At 37.5% G+C, this 15,097-nt stretch overlaps 1 protein-coding gene across 3 annotated transcripts in view; it reads right to left on the bottom strand.

The window, feature by feature from the left end:
- Window positions 1-15,097, bottom strand: part of LOC102221895 (microtubule-associated serine/threonine-protein kinase 1) — a 69,850-nt gene that overhangs the window by 38,211 nt on the left and 16,542 nt on the right. The window contains exons 1-2 of one of the 3 annotated variants that reach the window (XM_023333921.1): window positions 13,273-13,474; window positions 13,091-13,170 (exon numbers count right to left, since the gene is read on the bottom strand). The exons of the other annotated variants lie outside the window; for them this stretch is intronic. Coding sequence (XP_023189689.1) covers window positions 13,091-13,110 — 20 coding nt within the window. The 5' untranslated portion in view covers window positions 13,111-13,170; window positions 13,273-13,474. Of the gene's footprint in view, window positions 1-13,090; window positions 13,171-13,272; window positions 13,475-15,097 lie in introns of those variants that run through there. 3 annotated transcript variants of the gene reach the window in all.

Below are 15,097 nucleotides of genomic sequence, written 5' to 3'. Positions count from 1 at the left end.
ATTTCATGTCCAGTGTTGATAATCCACCTGCTCATCCTTATTCAGAAGCTGAGTCACTTAAGCAAACAAACATACTGCTCCATCTTGACACCAGATCATATTCCCGGCTTTTGATTCATGATTCATCATGTATTACAGCTGAACCAGGCTTCCTGATATTTACCACCGGTTTTTAATACATTTTAAGGTTAATCATCAACCTGCATCTTATCCAGATGGCACATCAATCTGTGGCTTGTCACTGTGAACTCTCAGTAAATCAATTTTAATTGCCATAAATAATCCTAACTTCTTCCGATGGCTGGTCGCTCTTTCTGTTCTCAGTCTGTTCTTTCACAGAGCGCCACATCCAACCTTGCTCTCATCCTGTTCAGAGCTCGTTGAATTATAAATTATTGAAACGTGTGAAGTCAAGAACATTGTTCCCCTGTAAGTCCCAAGTAAAGAGCTCAGAGCTGACAAGACTATTAAAGACAGAAACACAATGAAAGCTCCTGAGGGTAAAGCCATCTAATCTTCCCATAAAGAGAAAAGTCTTTTTGCTCTACAACATTGTTATCTTAAATGAGTTCTGGAAAAGGGCATCTTGCCCAAAGCATTTGTACTGTAACAAAGGCTAAACAGAAGGGCTGCTCTTTATTCTTGCTGCCAGTAAAGGTCAAACTACAACTTAATTTTGATTTGTTTTAAGAGAAGCATGTATAAGGAGAAAACATGTTTGGTCATATACTGTAGTTCTTGTGTAAACCAGAGTCTGTTTACAAAAAAAAAAATCTAATTGATTTTGTTTCTTTCAGTAAAAATGTACACAGAACACATCTTAGAAAGAGAGCTTCACAAATTGTCTCAAAATTCATGAAAATACTGAACATTAAAAAAAAAGTGACACGGTGGTTTAGGTGAATCGGAGCCTGGAGTCTTTAGAGAAGAGGTGTAAAAGAAAATCTTTTATCTGTCATTAGCAGAAGTAGTCTGTAAAGATTACAGTAGCTGTAGGAGGCTGTCAGCAAATTAAACTAAATTAAATGATAAACTTGAATGAGAAAGCGATGAGTAAATTCTGTTGGGGGTGTTTGTGTAAGTGTGTTGAGGTGTGTTTGTGTCTACACGGCTATAAATTACTCTCTCACAGATCTGTCCACAGCAGACTGCTCATCCTCTTTCAATCTGGCTAAGATGGCATGTGTGTTTGTGTCTGAGTGGGAAGTTAGAAAGCAGCACACTGTCGTCATTAAACCATAAATCTAAACGTGCATGCGTCTCTGTGTCACACACAAGAAAGCCTTCGAGATACACATGCAGATCATTAAGTCAATCACTTATGCATTATTCATCTTAAATTGAAAAAATAACTGAAGGTTTAATAAAAAAAACTGCGACCCTCCACTAATAGAAATTTATAACCCTAATTGGGTTCATTCAGCACGACTCTCCTCCATCTAGAGCTGATGGACCAAAAAAGAAGAAAGATGAAGAGTAGCCAGAAGGGAAAACGCGTAAGGAGGAATGTACGGCGTTGCCATAGTAACACATGCAGAGTCACACTTATAAAAAGCAAACGGTGACAAATGCAACTGTTTTCACCAAAGCTAACAGTGAGAAGCAGACGTGTCAAACAAACGAAGTAATGAAGGAGGGCATGAGGCTGAATGAGCTCCGATCGACAGCCTGCAAAGCCAAACAGAATGACGTCACCCTGCAATGAAAGCAGGGATCTGGCATTCACTGGTTTTTGTGAATGCCAGATTTCTAATCCATTATAATCCGCTGTCTAATCCATAACGTAGACTCAATCTGTGATGCTGTCATTCAGGAGCGGGGTGATTCACTCGGTCTAGAAGTGTCAGGTGCATCGCATGGGGGTCTGTTGATATAAGTGAACGTGTCAGTCTATCACAAGGTGCAAAGCAAGTAAGTGATTTTCTGTGTGTTTTGCAGGAATCAGAAGGTTTGTGCATCTAGGTTTTCTCATCTTAACATTACCAGAATCCTTGACAGGGCAAAGAGACACAAGACATGGAGTGGGCAGCACCGCAACACATATATAGTATATACGTACAGAGCATCACTACAGTATTTTCACCCCTTGAATCTTGAATAGATAACAGTCCATCTGTTTGAATCAGACTGTATTCAAAAAAACAGATTTTTAACTTCCACCTGTTTGCATCTTATGGTGTTTTACAGCATGGACACACAAAGTCATCAAGGACAATCCTACCAGATGCCTCTGAAACTTGTACAATAACTTCACAGTGCAGAAATTTCAGGATTTATTTACATGACTTAGTAAAACTGTCAGACTGACACACATGTGACCTCTGCCTGTGTGTCACTAATGACAGACTGTAGTGGCACTGGTTGCTCCAGTCGGCATGCTGCGAGATGCTACGAGGTTAAAACCACAGTAATGACTCGAGCAAAAGCTTTGACGAACAATTATCCCCCGCAGGCCTACAACTGGCAATTGGGCCATCAACGTCTCTGTAAATTTACAATCCTGTTTTTTGGGAGTTGGAGAACCCTCCAAAAAAGCTTCTGCTAAAGTCATTAAATTTAAATTTCTTCATTATTTTCTCTAGGGAACTGGCATTTGGCTGTCACCACTGTGGTTCACAGTTCTCCAGTTGAGATAGTAGAGGGATTAAGTATTTAGGTACCATCTCCGATAACAAGGTTCTCCTCTAACACTGAGGGAATCCTAAAGTGTCACTGGAGGTTGCATCTTCTTGGATAAATAAACTCACCAAGATCTTGCTGACATTCTACTACTCATTCATCAAAAGTGTTTTATCTTTCTCTATTTCCTGTTGGTAGCACTCCATTTATCTACAGAGTAGGTACTGTGAAGACATGTTCTGGAATCACTGGTCTTCCAGCTTGCCATTTCAGCTTTGTACATGAGCAGTCAGTAGGCTAGCTCTCTGGCTCGTCATACTCCTAATGATCCTTCCAACGGTTTAAGAGTGGACAAAGACGGCTAATGTGATGCTTTTGTATTGGTTGTGACCTAAGCTCTATTGAAATTGCATGGTGTATACTTAAAATCTGCTAGGAAACAAAACAATTTAAATCTTCAGCCAAAATTAATCCAGAACCTTATTAGTCAATATGATAGGAGTGGAGCTTTTCTGCAACTTGCTAAGAGACATTTCACATATTCAAGTGTATGTATATATTTGAGCCCGAATCTCTATAAAGTGAAAATCCACAAAACATCTAAGTTATGTGTCCAGCTCTTGACCTCTTACTTAAGTCGAATTTATTGATGTTATTTGCTGTAAGCTTACTCCTCCCTGAAAACAAAAATCATTCAAAGAAAACATTAAGAGTCCAAAGTTATAGAGATTTGTCACAGTGAGTAGTGCATGTAAATAGAACAAGTAAAGAAAAAAATGTGAGTTTTCCTATCACTCTGTTTGGGTGAGAGATCACGACTCAACCTCCATCTGCCTGCACACGTTAGCTTGTGAATGATGTGATCTAGCGTCTGTGCATATTTAATAGGTTTTACCCTGAAGGTTATTAACTCTCCGAGTGTGTATGTGTGTGTATGTTGTCTGTCAGTCAGTGGTGTCGTCTTCTGCACTGAGTGCTGACTCACAGGGGCAGACAGGACACATTAGGTTACATCAGTCCCTCTTAAAGGTGAGTGCATGTTTTGCATCGTGTGCAATGGGATAAAGCTGAATGGGATAAAAAGCTGTATCTTTAAAATGCTTCCCCGCTCAGTTAGGTTGGTTCCTGTTTGTGCATCCAATTACTCAACATCTACTGCATCCACAGTCCAAAACATCCTCTGGGACTAGGACTGATCCCAAATTTGGGACAGGGTCCAAATCAAGCCATGTGGCCAGATTTAACAGGCTTTAGGCATTTAAATGAAGATTGAGAGGATGACTGAGTGATGCTGACAGGCAGCAGATCTAAGAAAATGGGCCAAGCTGAGACAAAAATGATAGGAGAAGAGATAAATAAGATAAGATGAGATGAGGTGAAGAACAACATTGTCATGTTGATGTGAAAGGTTGTTGCAGGTGTTATTCACATGGTCCTCCTGCTGCTAAGCTCGTTGGCACAGAGGGACAAAAATAGAAGATCTGGTGTTTTTCTGTTGAAGAAAGAGAACAAAGATGACAGAGTAACACCCACTGCATCGCTTTTGTAACAATAGAAAGCCAAAGTCATACAAATAATACAAAGTAATTACACAGGAGGTTTTTTCAGAGCCACTGTTAAATTAGTGGCACATGACATAAAAGATGGCAGGAACTATTCATTACTGCAACACAAAATATGATAAATGTGAAGCCTTTGAACTGCAATCAGATCATTTTAATGTGCAACATCAATTACTATTTATTTACACGAACGCTTGATGCTTTTTCTTAAATGTTTGTTTTCAATGTGTCCTTTTTATCTTACATTTATTTTTTTATATTTTATAAACATTTATTATCCTTAAGTTGGAGAAACACACATGAATTTCAATGTGCTTAATGATTCTGTGCAAATGATAATAAACTCTATTCTATTCTATTTTGAGTAAGGCTGATGGGCTTTATTTGCCTCTCAGTATAAAAATATATTTGTCCCAACAGCAAACAAAGACAAAAACAGAAGCACACCGTGTTACACTAAAGATGAGTAACTATTATGGAATAAAATAATTGCATGTCTAAATCAAAGGCTCATATTTACATGAAGGATATTAACACTTATACTGTGAAGTGTTATCTTCTCTACTGATTTGCCAAACAGGGAAGTAATGCTTAAATTACTTTTTTTTTCTAAAGAAAGATTTAATTCTCCCCTACTTTCCGATTTTGTCAGAATTAAGGAAGTTAAAATAAATCAGATTTTTGCTCTGGGCAAAACCCTGGGCATTTCAATTAATGTTGTAGAAATGGTATTGAGTTTTTTTTTCTTAGTGTCAGTATCAACTTTGACATTTAAAATTGTGACAACCCTAATCTTCAGATGGAAAGTTTTTACACTGGTGAAGGGAAGAGTGGCGTCAACCTGCGCTAAATCACAGCAGAAAAAATACATTTAACTACACCTCTGCAATTAAAAGAAACTTAGTCAGATTCAGTGGGGTGAGTAACACAATTTAGGACAAAGAGGGGCCAAATGAATATTGTTTTCAAAAACAATAAATCATTGAGAGCTAGTTCCAAGTTTATTTCACACCTTCAAAACTGAGTTAAGCTTTACAGTCCCAGCATGAACTATTTCTCATCCATGTATCGATCATGCCGTCATGTATCAGTTAGCATATTATAACTCAGCAATTTCAACCTGGACTTTGTCAGCTCATACACATCTCTGTAATTCTCTCCCATTCTCTTTTCTCACATAAACTGTATTTTATTAGGACAAAACTTTCAAAGAGCTGCTCTTATTAACATAATGTCCTGTTTTAGTTGGCAAACAGCAAAACTGCCACGAAATTACAACAGTACACAAGTTTGCTCATTAAAAGTATATTTTTTATAGTCAGGCCCCATTTAAACGGCAGAAAAGGAGTGTTTTAAATCCTGATCCTGTTTCTTCAGCTACCAAAAAGTCAGCCACATAGATTAACATGTGCGCTTTTAATTTGGCTGTATTTATCTCTACAAAAATAGTTAGATGTGATTTCCGATGTGTGTGCACCACAGCCCGAAATGTGAGTGGACACCCACAGAAACAGGAAGAAACAGCAGTCACCATCCTCTTCCTTTCACAAGTCAATTTTGTGAGTCTTTTCTGCATAAACAAGTTAAAGTTTATTTGAAAAGTTTCTCAATTAAAACCCTTTGTTCACTTTCAAACAGATGATGTCAGGGAGGACTGAGCTCAGTTCAACATTTTCTTGTAAAAAAAATAAAAAAGTAAAAAAAAACATTGTAAGTTCTCCAAATTAGTAAAACCACTCATTCATGTGTTTGTGGACAGTGATAAAGTAAGAACTATTAACATGGTATTTAATGAGAAGCATCAGCACAACACAGTTTGGGCACAGATTTAACCCAGAAGGGAACAACAAACATCAAAATGTTGACTTTTTGTCTGTGACTTCTTGTCAAATGTCCTCTGAAACGCTAAAATCGTCCCCCATCGCATAGATGCAACAGGATCCTTCCTCCATATCAGCTTTTCCTCTGTCGATTTTCTGAGTATTTGCATGACACTGTCTGTCTTGTGTTTTATTTTGTTGTTTTCTGTGAGTGTGTGTGTTTCTGGCCGTGAAATTTCTCTACAATGACTGTATGTAAAGAGCCAGAAAGTGCACCTGAATCACTGCAATAATGACATTTCATTTTATCCAAAAAGTGTCCTCATTTGCAGGAAGTGATCCGTGGCAGTAACCTTACAGAGAAAATGAAAGCGTCCCACAGTGAATAGACCTTATTTGCATCCAGCTTGACTCTTGCAGCATTTCTAAAAGAAAGCAAAAATGTTGTGACTGTGGCTAAGGCTCCAAGGCTCTGAAAAACCAAATCTAAAATAAAGACAACAGCAGGAGGGTGGTTATAAACAAATGTTCAGTGTGATGCTTATGGTTTCATGCAAACATTATAGCAGCCCATCAAAACCCTGCAAATTGTGCATCATCTTTACAGACAGCATGCTTTGTTTCTAAGATTAACTGGATTTAAGTAATCTCAATACTCTCAACATAAGGACATCATTTGTGGCTATTATTTCTCATAACATTTGATAGTAACAAGAGTACACAGTTTTGTATCTGATGTCATCTAAAAAGGAACATCTACTATGAAGGCAGTGGCTGTTTATTGTCCAGTGACAGTTTATGACATAGACAATATGGCTTATTTCCCAAGGCACCACAAGAACTCAAGAAATGTTACAGTGGTGAATTGAAATTGAAAAACTAAGCAGAAGCAGGACAAACTCGTCTAGAATTTCCTGCAGATACACAAACTTACACAGAAACATAAGCTTAAAAATGTGCTTGATAGATTTCCATTATGATTAATTTCTCTTTTAACTTTGTGACTTTTATTGGATAGCAAAATATGTACAAGCGACAGCCTTTTTAGGAGTTTTATTGGCCTGTCAGAGCTTTCTGTCCTGTGTGCATGTTGTGCAGGTGAAGGGATGAGATTTTACTGACCTGTCAGTAGTGAAAAAAACAACAACTATGTGTGCTGCTCATTTTAGACAGAAGGGTTATGTACCAAGCAATATGATCCCAGATGGGATGCAGAAGCCAGAACCACGTCAGATTAATGGCAGATAGCGGTACGCTGTGCAGTCGCTTCAGTGATTCCATCAGCAGCAACCAGGTAGAATACTGATGGATGAGACCAAAGGAGTGATAGTGACAGGACGGTGAGTTATACAGTTTGACAGAGATGGGAACTGTGTGCTGTAGCTCTTCGATTAGCTGGTCATTTCATAGTTCATCTTTCATTTTTGTCTTGATTTACCCTCCCCCTACCCTGATATCAGTTGTGGCTTTGCTTTATGTTTGACAAATATAAGTACCAACAGATCTTGGGGCATTTTGTGGTACAGTTTTGGGACATGGTTTATATTCCAGTCCTGAAAAGCACCCTTTTGTTTATTCTAGTATCATGAATGAAAGCAAAGTTTTCAGGAATGTGAACCTAAATAGCTGAAGATTAGTATTTTAGCTGCTACTAGGACAATGTCTTTTCCTGTCATTTTGGCAGGGATGCTATGATATACCAGACTTAATGATTGCCATGAGTTCAATCAGCATCTCATATGGGATTAAATGCAGCATCTCATATGGGATATTTCCATCACCAAGAAGTACCAATTTAGAGCTGTAACTGAATTTTAGGAAGCCATTTTTTATTTCTACTATTGACACGATAAAGAACATAATAAAAAAATGCTCATTATTACAAAAACTGTCTGTGAAATATCTCCATTGCACTGCATCCAGGATATTAGGATATACAATTCAAAGTTTCATGCAGTCCCACTTTGCAAATTTGGCCAGTAAAGTGGACTTTAACTTCCCTTAATGCCCAGATCCAGTATTTTTTATTTTAAACATTGTAGTAAGAGGGTGTCTTTAAAATCTTTTGTCCTGGAGCAAAACTCAATACATTATAATAGTTTAAAACAATTAAAGGAATACTAAGATAATATATTATGACAAGTATAAGTATTCAAATAAATAATTATAAAAGTATCAATAAATTGAATTAAAATTCATTTTTATATATTTTCCAACTCAATTGAAATTTGTCCCAAGTTTTGGTCAACACTGTCAGATATAAAAAGACAAATCATTTGACAGCAGCCTTTATAAATACATAACCAAGTCCCAATAAAAATTGCATTCAAGCAATATTATGAGTACAAAGAAGACAAAAGAGTGAATGCAATTTTGTTGCAGCCCCTGTACAGGTTGTCATATAAATACAGATTACATATGACAAACATAGTATCCCATAGCAATAAACTGCAGTCAGCATGCATTTTGGTTTAAGCCAACCATAACATCAGTCAGTAACAGATGGTCCTGTCACGGTACAAACAGGAACAAAAAACATGGAGAGTATTTCTATGTTTGGTGCTAAGAATTTACTCCACAACTCTTATACAGTAAAAACAAATGGATGAACATTTAACTCTATCTCAGTCATCTTCAGCAGCAAGAAGGCAGGTAGCAATATTATTATTTTCAGCATCATGTATGAAAAAAATAAAATCAGAGCATATTTGTCTCAGAGCCGTATAAAAGCCATGAGTGTGTGCCTCATTGTAGCAATGCTGAAGTGCATGACTGGATCTCTCACTGTTGTATCAGAGCTATCATTATGATGATGGTTTTATGGAAGCTTATAATGTGCAAAATAGCCATCTGCAGAGACCACATCTACATCACAGTGTTTGAAAAGTAAAGTAAATCACATGTACCAAGAAACTGGCCGGTGACCAGAAAGTTTGTATGTGATCGGCCCTGACCAAATTCAGTTATCCAGATTCCAAATTTTCTGCAATTTGGATAAACATTTTCTGATCAATGAACATAACTATGCTCACATATCTGAAATACTGGCAAACTGGTTGCTTCAGGCTGAACCTGCTGTGCAAGTCACCTAGTAACAGGTTGTTGCTAGGTAACCAAAGAGTGAGTGAGTTAGTTAGTTGATGCCAGCAACCTTTCTTAGCTGGCCATGAGATGTTGAGCAGGCCAGATAAAGCCTTTCCTCTGCCTCCATCCCCCAGAATGCTGTGTGGTTCTGGTTCGGAGTTTAGTGAAATTATTGAATATTCTAATGTGTTATCTACTGATATTGATCATGTGTTTTTCGCGATATTGTTACTGACTTATTATCCAGCCCTATCACCTCTAGAAAGTGCTATATATTTAATGTAGCATATGCAAATTGTACAACACGGTTGTGAGATATCTTCTGCTTTATCATAATCCTTTCTATATTGCATCATGGATGAACATAAATGTAAATGTGCAAATCATTATTATTTGCATTGAGTGTGAGTGAGATGACTTTTTTGGCAACTAAGCTACTTATAGGAAAGTATTTAAGCTTTAGATGTTTTGTTTACCTCTTTCTTTCACAATCCAACAGAGACCCACAAGAAGTGGTAAAAACAAACAAGTAACAAGCAGGAATGGACTTAAGAATCTATCGTCAAGGGCTCTGTTAACCCCGGTGGGCTTCTCTTAAATGTAGGCTGAGGCACTACCTCAGGCTCTTCCTTTCATCCAACTCCACTCTCCTCTTCCTGCAGCTCTGCCACGGTCTCTGTCTACTGCTTAATGTTCCCTCTCTTACTCATATTTTCAGTGTCTTTAGCTCAGACTGTTTGGAGTGGATGAAAAGCATTATCCTCTTAATTGCTACAGCCAGCCAAAAATACACAGATGGACAGATGCAACACAAAGCAAGGGAGAAAGGACAGAAGGACAAAATGTGAGGTAATTAAAAAATGAACAAAGAGAAAGTAGGGATCAAAGATATTTTATTTATAACACAAACCAGGGATGGGCAGCCAAATGCTCCTCCAATGCTTTATTATGGGCCCAATTGTTAAACAATCCTTGCATGTAAATTTAGATCTGGTTTTCAACAGCTATTTATGAAACATAATCAGAAAGCCTGGAAAATATTTGTGTTTGGAAACAAGATTCTGGACCTTTACAGACCTTTAAATCCATCTTCCACATAATCTTATAGTTAAAGTTGTGATTTCTAGTTAGTGGAAGAAATAACTGCAAAGATTTAAAAATGATAAATTCCCGCAGATGTAATTTTTCTGTAAATTACAAATTAAATTAGCAATGATTGAGCAAATTTAAAACAGAACTGATTTACAATGGCTGAAAATGCAAAAAGAAAAACAAAGCTAAATATTTGCTGGTTTTAGCTTCGCATGTAGCATTTATTGTACACTACTGCTAATCTTTAAACAAGAAATTTAATACTGAGTAAGAGGTGCACAGAGAAGTTGACTGTAGACTGGAATCGTCCAATTTTAAGCCTGATCAATCCTGATCCGTCATGTGCCAGTCAGAAAGTCAAGAATTGATCTTTTTCTCATCAGTGAACTCACCAAGATAAGCTCAAACAATTCATGGTAACAGCATCCCACAACTGGAGGAAGACTTTAGACTAGCTATTTCAAGTTTCATCAAGGAACCTCAAGGATGTAAAAGGAAATTATGTTTTCTACATGTCCAGACATTTATTATGCAAGCTGTAACAGAGTTTCAGTTGATAAAAGAAATACTGAACCTAAAAGAGTACAGAAATATGTCTGTCTCAACCTCTGGCTATCATGCAAACTGCTGGATTTGAAAACGTTGGCAGCCTGTTAGAGGCAGAGATCAAGAGAGACTTCACACACATGCTGTTGTTTATATATAATAGTGCTCACCGTGCTAATCTCTTAATACTAGATGCTAATAATTTTAGTTAATTTGTTTAATTAGCTAATAGACATTTTACAAACTCAAATCATTTCCTCTTTGTTTTAAAATATCAGTACAACCCTGTTTTACAGCCACTCCTCTCTGACAAGATGTGACACTGACTTTGTTCTAAATATAATTAACAAGCCCCCCCAAAGAAGAAACCCCAAGAAAATACCATCAGTAGTCTTCTTAGAATATTTTCTTGTGCTGTTGTTGCATTCATTTTTCAGGCACACAGTGACAAAAACAAAACTGTCTATTGTTGCTGAGCAGACCACAAGATACGTGCATGAATCAACTCCAGTCCAGCAATGACAACATGGATGTTGTTAATTAAAAAAAATAATACCAAAGCATCCATTTGTTTAATGGGGAAGTGGCTGAGTGGGAAACATGCACATACTTCCTTGAAGCACAGTGGAGACTTTAAGTGTTGTGGTATTTTTGATTTTGGAAAACTTTGGCTCAGCTAAGAGTATCTTTCAGCTTAAGCTGCTGGAACACTCTGTCTTATTATTCTGTCTTCTGCCATGTTTGTGGGACGATTAAATAAGACAGGTTAGGGGGATCTAAAGAGGAGGAAATGAAGAGCGTTTTATATAATATCAGGTCCTGTCTTTGAAATCTGTGTCACTTTTGAAACTGCCCCATTTTCCATGTGTGTATTTGGAATGAATACACACACAGAAAACGAGGTGCCACTAAATGATTTAATTGTTTTAGTTAGCTCAGAATCAGTGTATAAACATTCAATTCCCTAAGAATTAAGTATCAACCAAATTAAGACAGAGTTGCACTCAGTTGAAGCTGCTCCAACTATTCAGCATGCAGAGGTGAGTAAATCTTCATCAGTGCAAACTGAGAATCTGCATAGTACAACATGAAATTATTGAGTTTTTGCTGTATTTCCAAGTCATTGAAACTGAAGGCAGATAGTCAATAGCATTACTACAACATTAGTACTTAAAAATTGCACATGTACAGCTCTGGAAAAAATTAAGAGACCACTTAAAATTATCAATTTCTTTGATTTTACTTTATATATATATATATATATACATATATATATATATATATATATACTGTATATGTGTGTGTGTGTGTGTGTGTGTGTGTGTGTGTGTGTGTGTGTGTGTGTGTGTGTGTGTTTTGTTGTTTTTACTGTCAAACCACAAACACTGAAAAAAGGGCCTAGATCCACAGCCTAATGGGATCAATCCCCCATTTGGTTAAATCTACTGCATCTACTAGAACAAAAGTCAGCTGTAATGTCTCACAAACACTTAAGCCAGAGCTAAGTGAGCTCTTCTCCCTTATGCATCTGGGCATCCTGTTGCTCAGTGCATGCATGATGGAAATAATAGTGAAGTCTAACACTAATCCCCCTGAGATTAGAAGGGGAGAAAGCTAGCAGCAGGGGGACTAAAGGCCCTGTGCAGATGGCCCATAAAGGAGAGGAGAGAACGACAGTAGAGAAAGGGATAATGTTAGGGGCACAAAATTCAGGCAACAGTGATGTACTTATGTGTGTGTGCGTGTGTTTTAGGAGGGATGAAGAGGAATGGAGGATAGGGGAATTGAGCCAGGAAGACAGCACTCATGCACTGCCCGCTGTTGGCTCTCTGCAAGCACTCCCTGGACACTGAAAATAATGCTTTCTCTCCATATTTCTATCTCTGACACACAGGCTACCACCAAGTACAAACACATTATGCATGCATATAGAGAGACAAGTACACAAATCATAAACTGAAACAAAATGCTTCAGCATTATTACAATGTAGCTCAACATGACTATAAATTCATGTGTCACATGTTCACTGCATTTGCATATGAGAGCACACACAGAGAAAATACATAGCTTTTGAAACCAAATACTGTACTTCAATTACCCTGAAGGGCATGGCGTTGTACTTTGCACAATGCTGTGTGCAACAAGAATACAGCTGATAAACACATAAGGACAAAAAGACACACACACATAAGCAAATGGCATATTGCTGAAGCTAAATGGAGACAGGGGACAACTGTGAGACAGCATGAGAGCTGGCAGTGACCACGGAAACATCATGGAAAAAACACAACCTCCACAAACAGCTACAACAGCAGGGCACCACAACGGTCACAAAGAATGCACGTTGACAGAACGTCGCCGTTTACCTTTTTGTTCGTCGAAACATGTTTCTCGCAGCAGAATGATGTGTTGGCAGATAAACATGAGAGCAGCACAGCCACAATTGCTTTTTACAGAAATAAACACACACACACACACACAGAAAGAGGCAGTCAAGAAGCAGCAATTACGCTCCACGCTGGCATGACATCTTCCCTTGGCCACTTACACACACAAACACAGCTTCAAACTGTCCCTTATTGCTCCCACAGACTCTGCACAAATGAGTATTTCTTCAGGGGTCCATGAAAAAAGTGAAAAAAAGACTTGGAGGTGTCATCTGTGTTACAGCTGCAAGCAGATTAGAATTTAAACAAGGAGAGCAGAGGCAGACAGAGAGAGCAGGCTGTCGAGCATCCCTCTCTAAAGGAGAGAGGACTGTGGGGATGATCTCAAGGGTATCGTGCCAAGCCAGGAAGTGTACAGTGACAAAGGGGGGAGTTAGGGAGTTAGGCATACAAAAAGAGAGGGAGTGAGAGAGCATGTGTTTGCTCTCATCGTCATCAAAACAGGAGTATGTCAATAAACTATTGGAGAAATGTGTGAATTTGAAGGAAAACCAGTGGGAGAAGTAAAAAGGAAACTGACTAATATAGTATTAGTGGCATAAAAGACACTGACTGATGAGCGTATCAGCATAATTAATGCTGATGAACTCACGTGAACTTAACATTTTTGCTTTCTTCGGCAAAAATATTTCTAAAAATGTATTTAAAAGTGGTGGGATCTTCTTTGATGTTTATGCAGCTGACAGCTGACTGTCAACACAGCAAGACAACGACTCAAGAATATGTCAAGACTAAACCACTTACTGTGATATCAAGGCTCACAGTTACAGCTTAAACTGATATAGCGCTATCTAGTTGACATAGTTTCAGTTTGAAATATTATGACTTTTTAATATGGGGACATCTTGTGTGATGAGATTTGTTACGCATTTATTTCTAAAATGAAAAAGAGAGTAAAAAATAAGGATGTTTATATTTCAGATTATTTTATAGATAGAATATCTTAATACCTCTGTTACACTGTTGTTTTGCATTGGCATAATAAGACAAAGCAATTAAGCTTTAGCATTGCCTTCCCACACAGTTGCACACTAATTTCACACTTTAACCCTCACTTCCTCAGTTGACCTTGAATATGAAAACAAGTCAAGAGACAATGATGCCTGGTACAGCAGGATCTAAATTTTACATCCCTTATCCCTGCAGACACACAAAATTCAGAATAAAGTGCCTCAAAAGCCAGACAAATAATTCAGACATGACAGAAATTCATGTCCCTCTGAATGTGCAGAAGAAAACATATTTTTCAATATGCCAACAATGTATGAAACAATGTGAGAGTAATTGAAGAAAATTGATTCTCAGTTTTGCTGACCTTTAGTTTACTGTGTCACCTACATCAACTTCTTCAGAGTATTATTGTTATACAACACTACATCTGTCATCAATATCACACTAATGATAATATAGGATCAGTCTAACAATACTTCATGGTTAAACGTAAATAAGCCATGGATAAATCTGAAGAAAATAATTTATAAACATATGGGATACAAGGAGAAAAACAAAACTAATTTCAGTGGAATGGGATTATAATTTTTTTGCTACCAATAATTAACTGCTTTTTCATCATTGACAGTCACGGTATTTAATCAGCAGTCTGTGGAGTGACACAAATGATGCAGTTCTTATTAAAAAGCTAAATGGAAGCAGATAACTGAAGCACAGAACATCTACAGACATTTCTTTTAAAAAGTACACAATTGAGTCACATAGTTTACTGAGTGGCATATTACTTGATTACTATAAACAGGGGGATGTTATTGTTCTGAGTCATTCCCTTGACTGATATTTATTGCTGCATAACCATGAAATCAGTTCATCTGCAGTTCAAAAATGTTACAAACATGCCAATTACTTCTATGTGACTAACATTTATAAAAAATGGGCTCATCTTCCATAAGTAATTCGTAGGTACCTCGAGAT

This window comes from Xiphophorus maculatus, chromosome 5 (genome assembly GCF_002775205.1).
Source record: "Xiphophorus maculatus strain JP 163 A chromosome 5, X_maculatus-5.0-male, whole genome shotgun sequence".
Classification (NCBI taxonomy): domain Eukaryota; kingdom Metazoa; phylum Chordata; class Actinopteri; order Cyprinodontiformes; family Poeciliidae; genus Xiphophorus; species Xiphophorus maculatus.
Note: the sequence above shows the minus strand (reverse complement) of the source record. Positions and strands in the feature narration are given on the sequence as shown.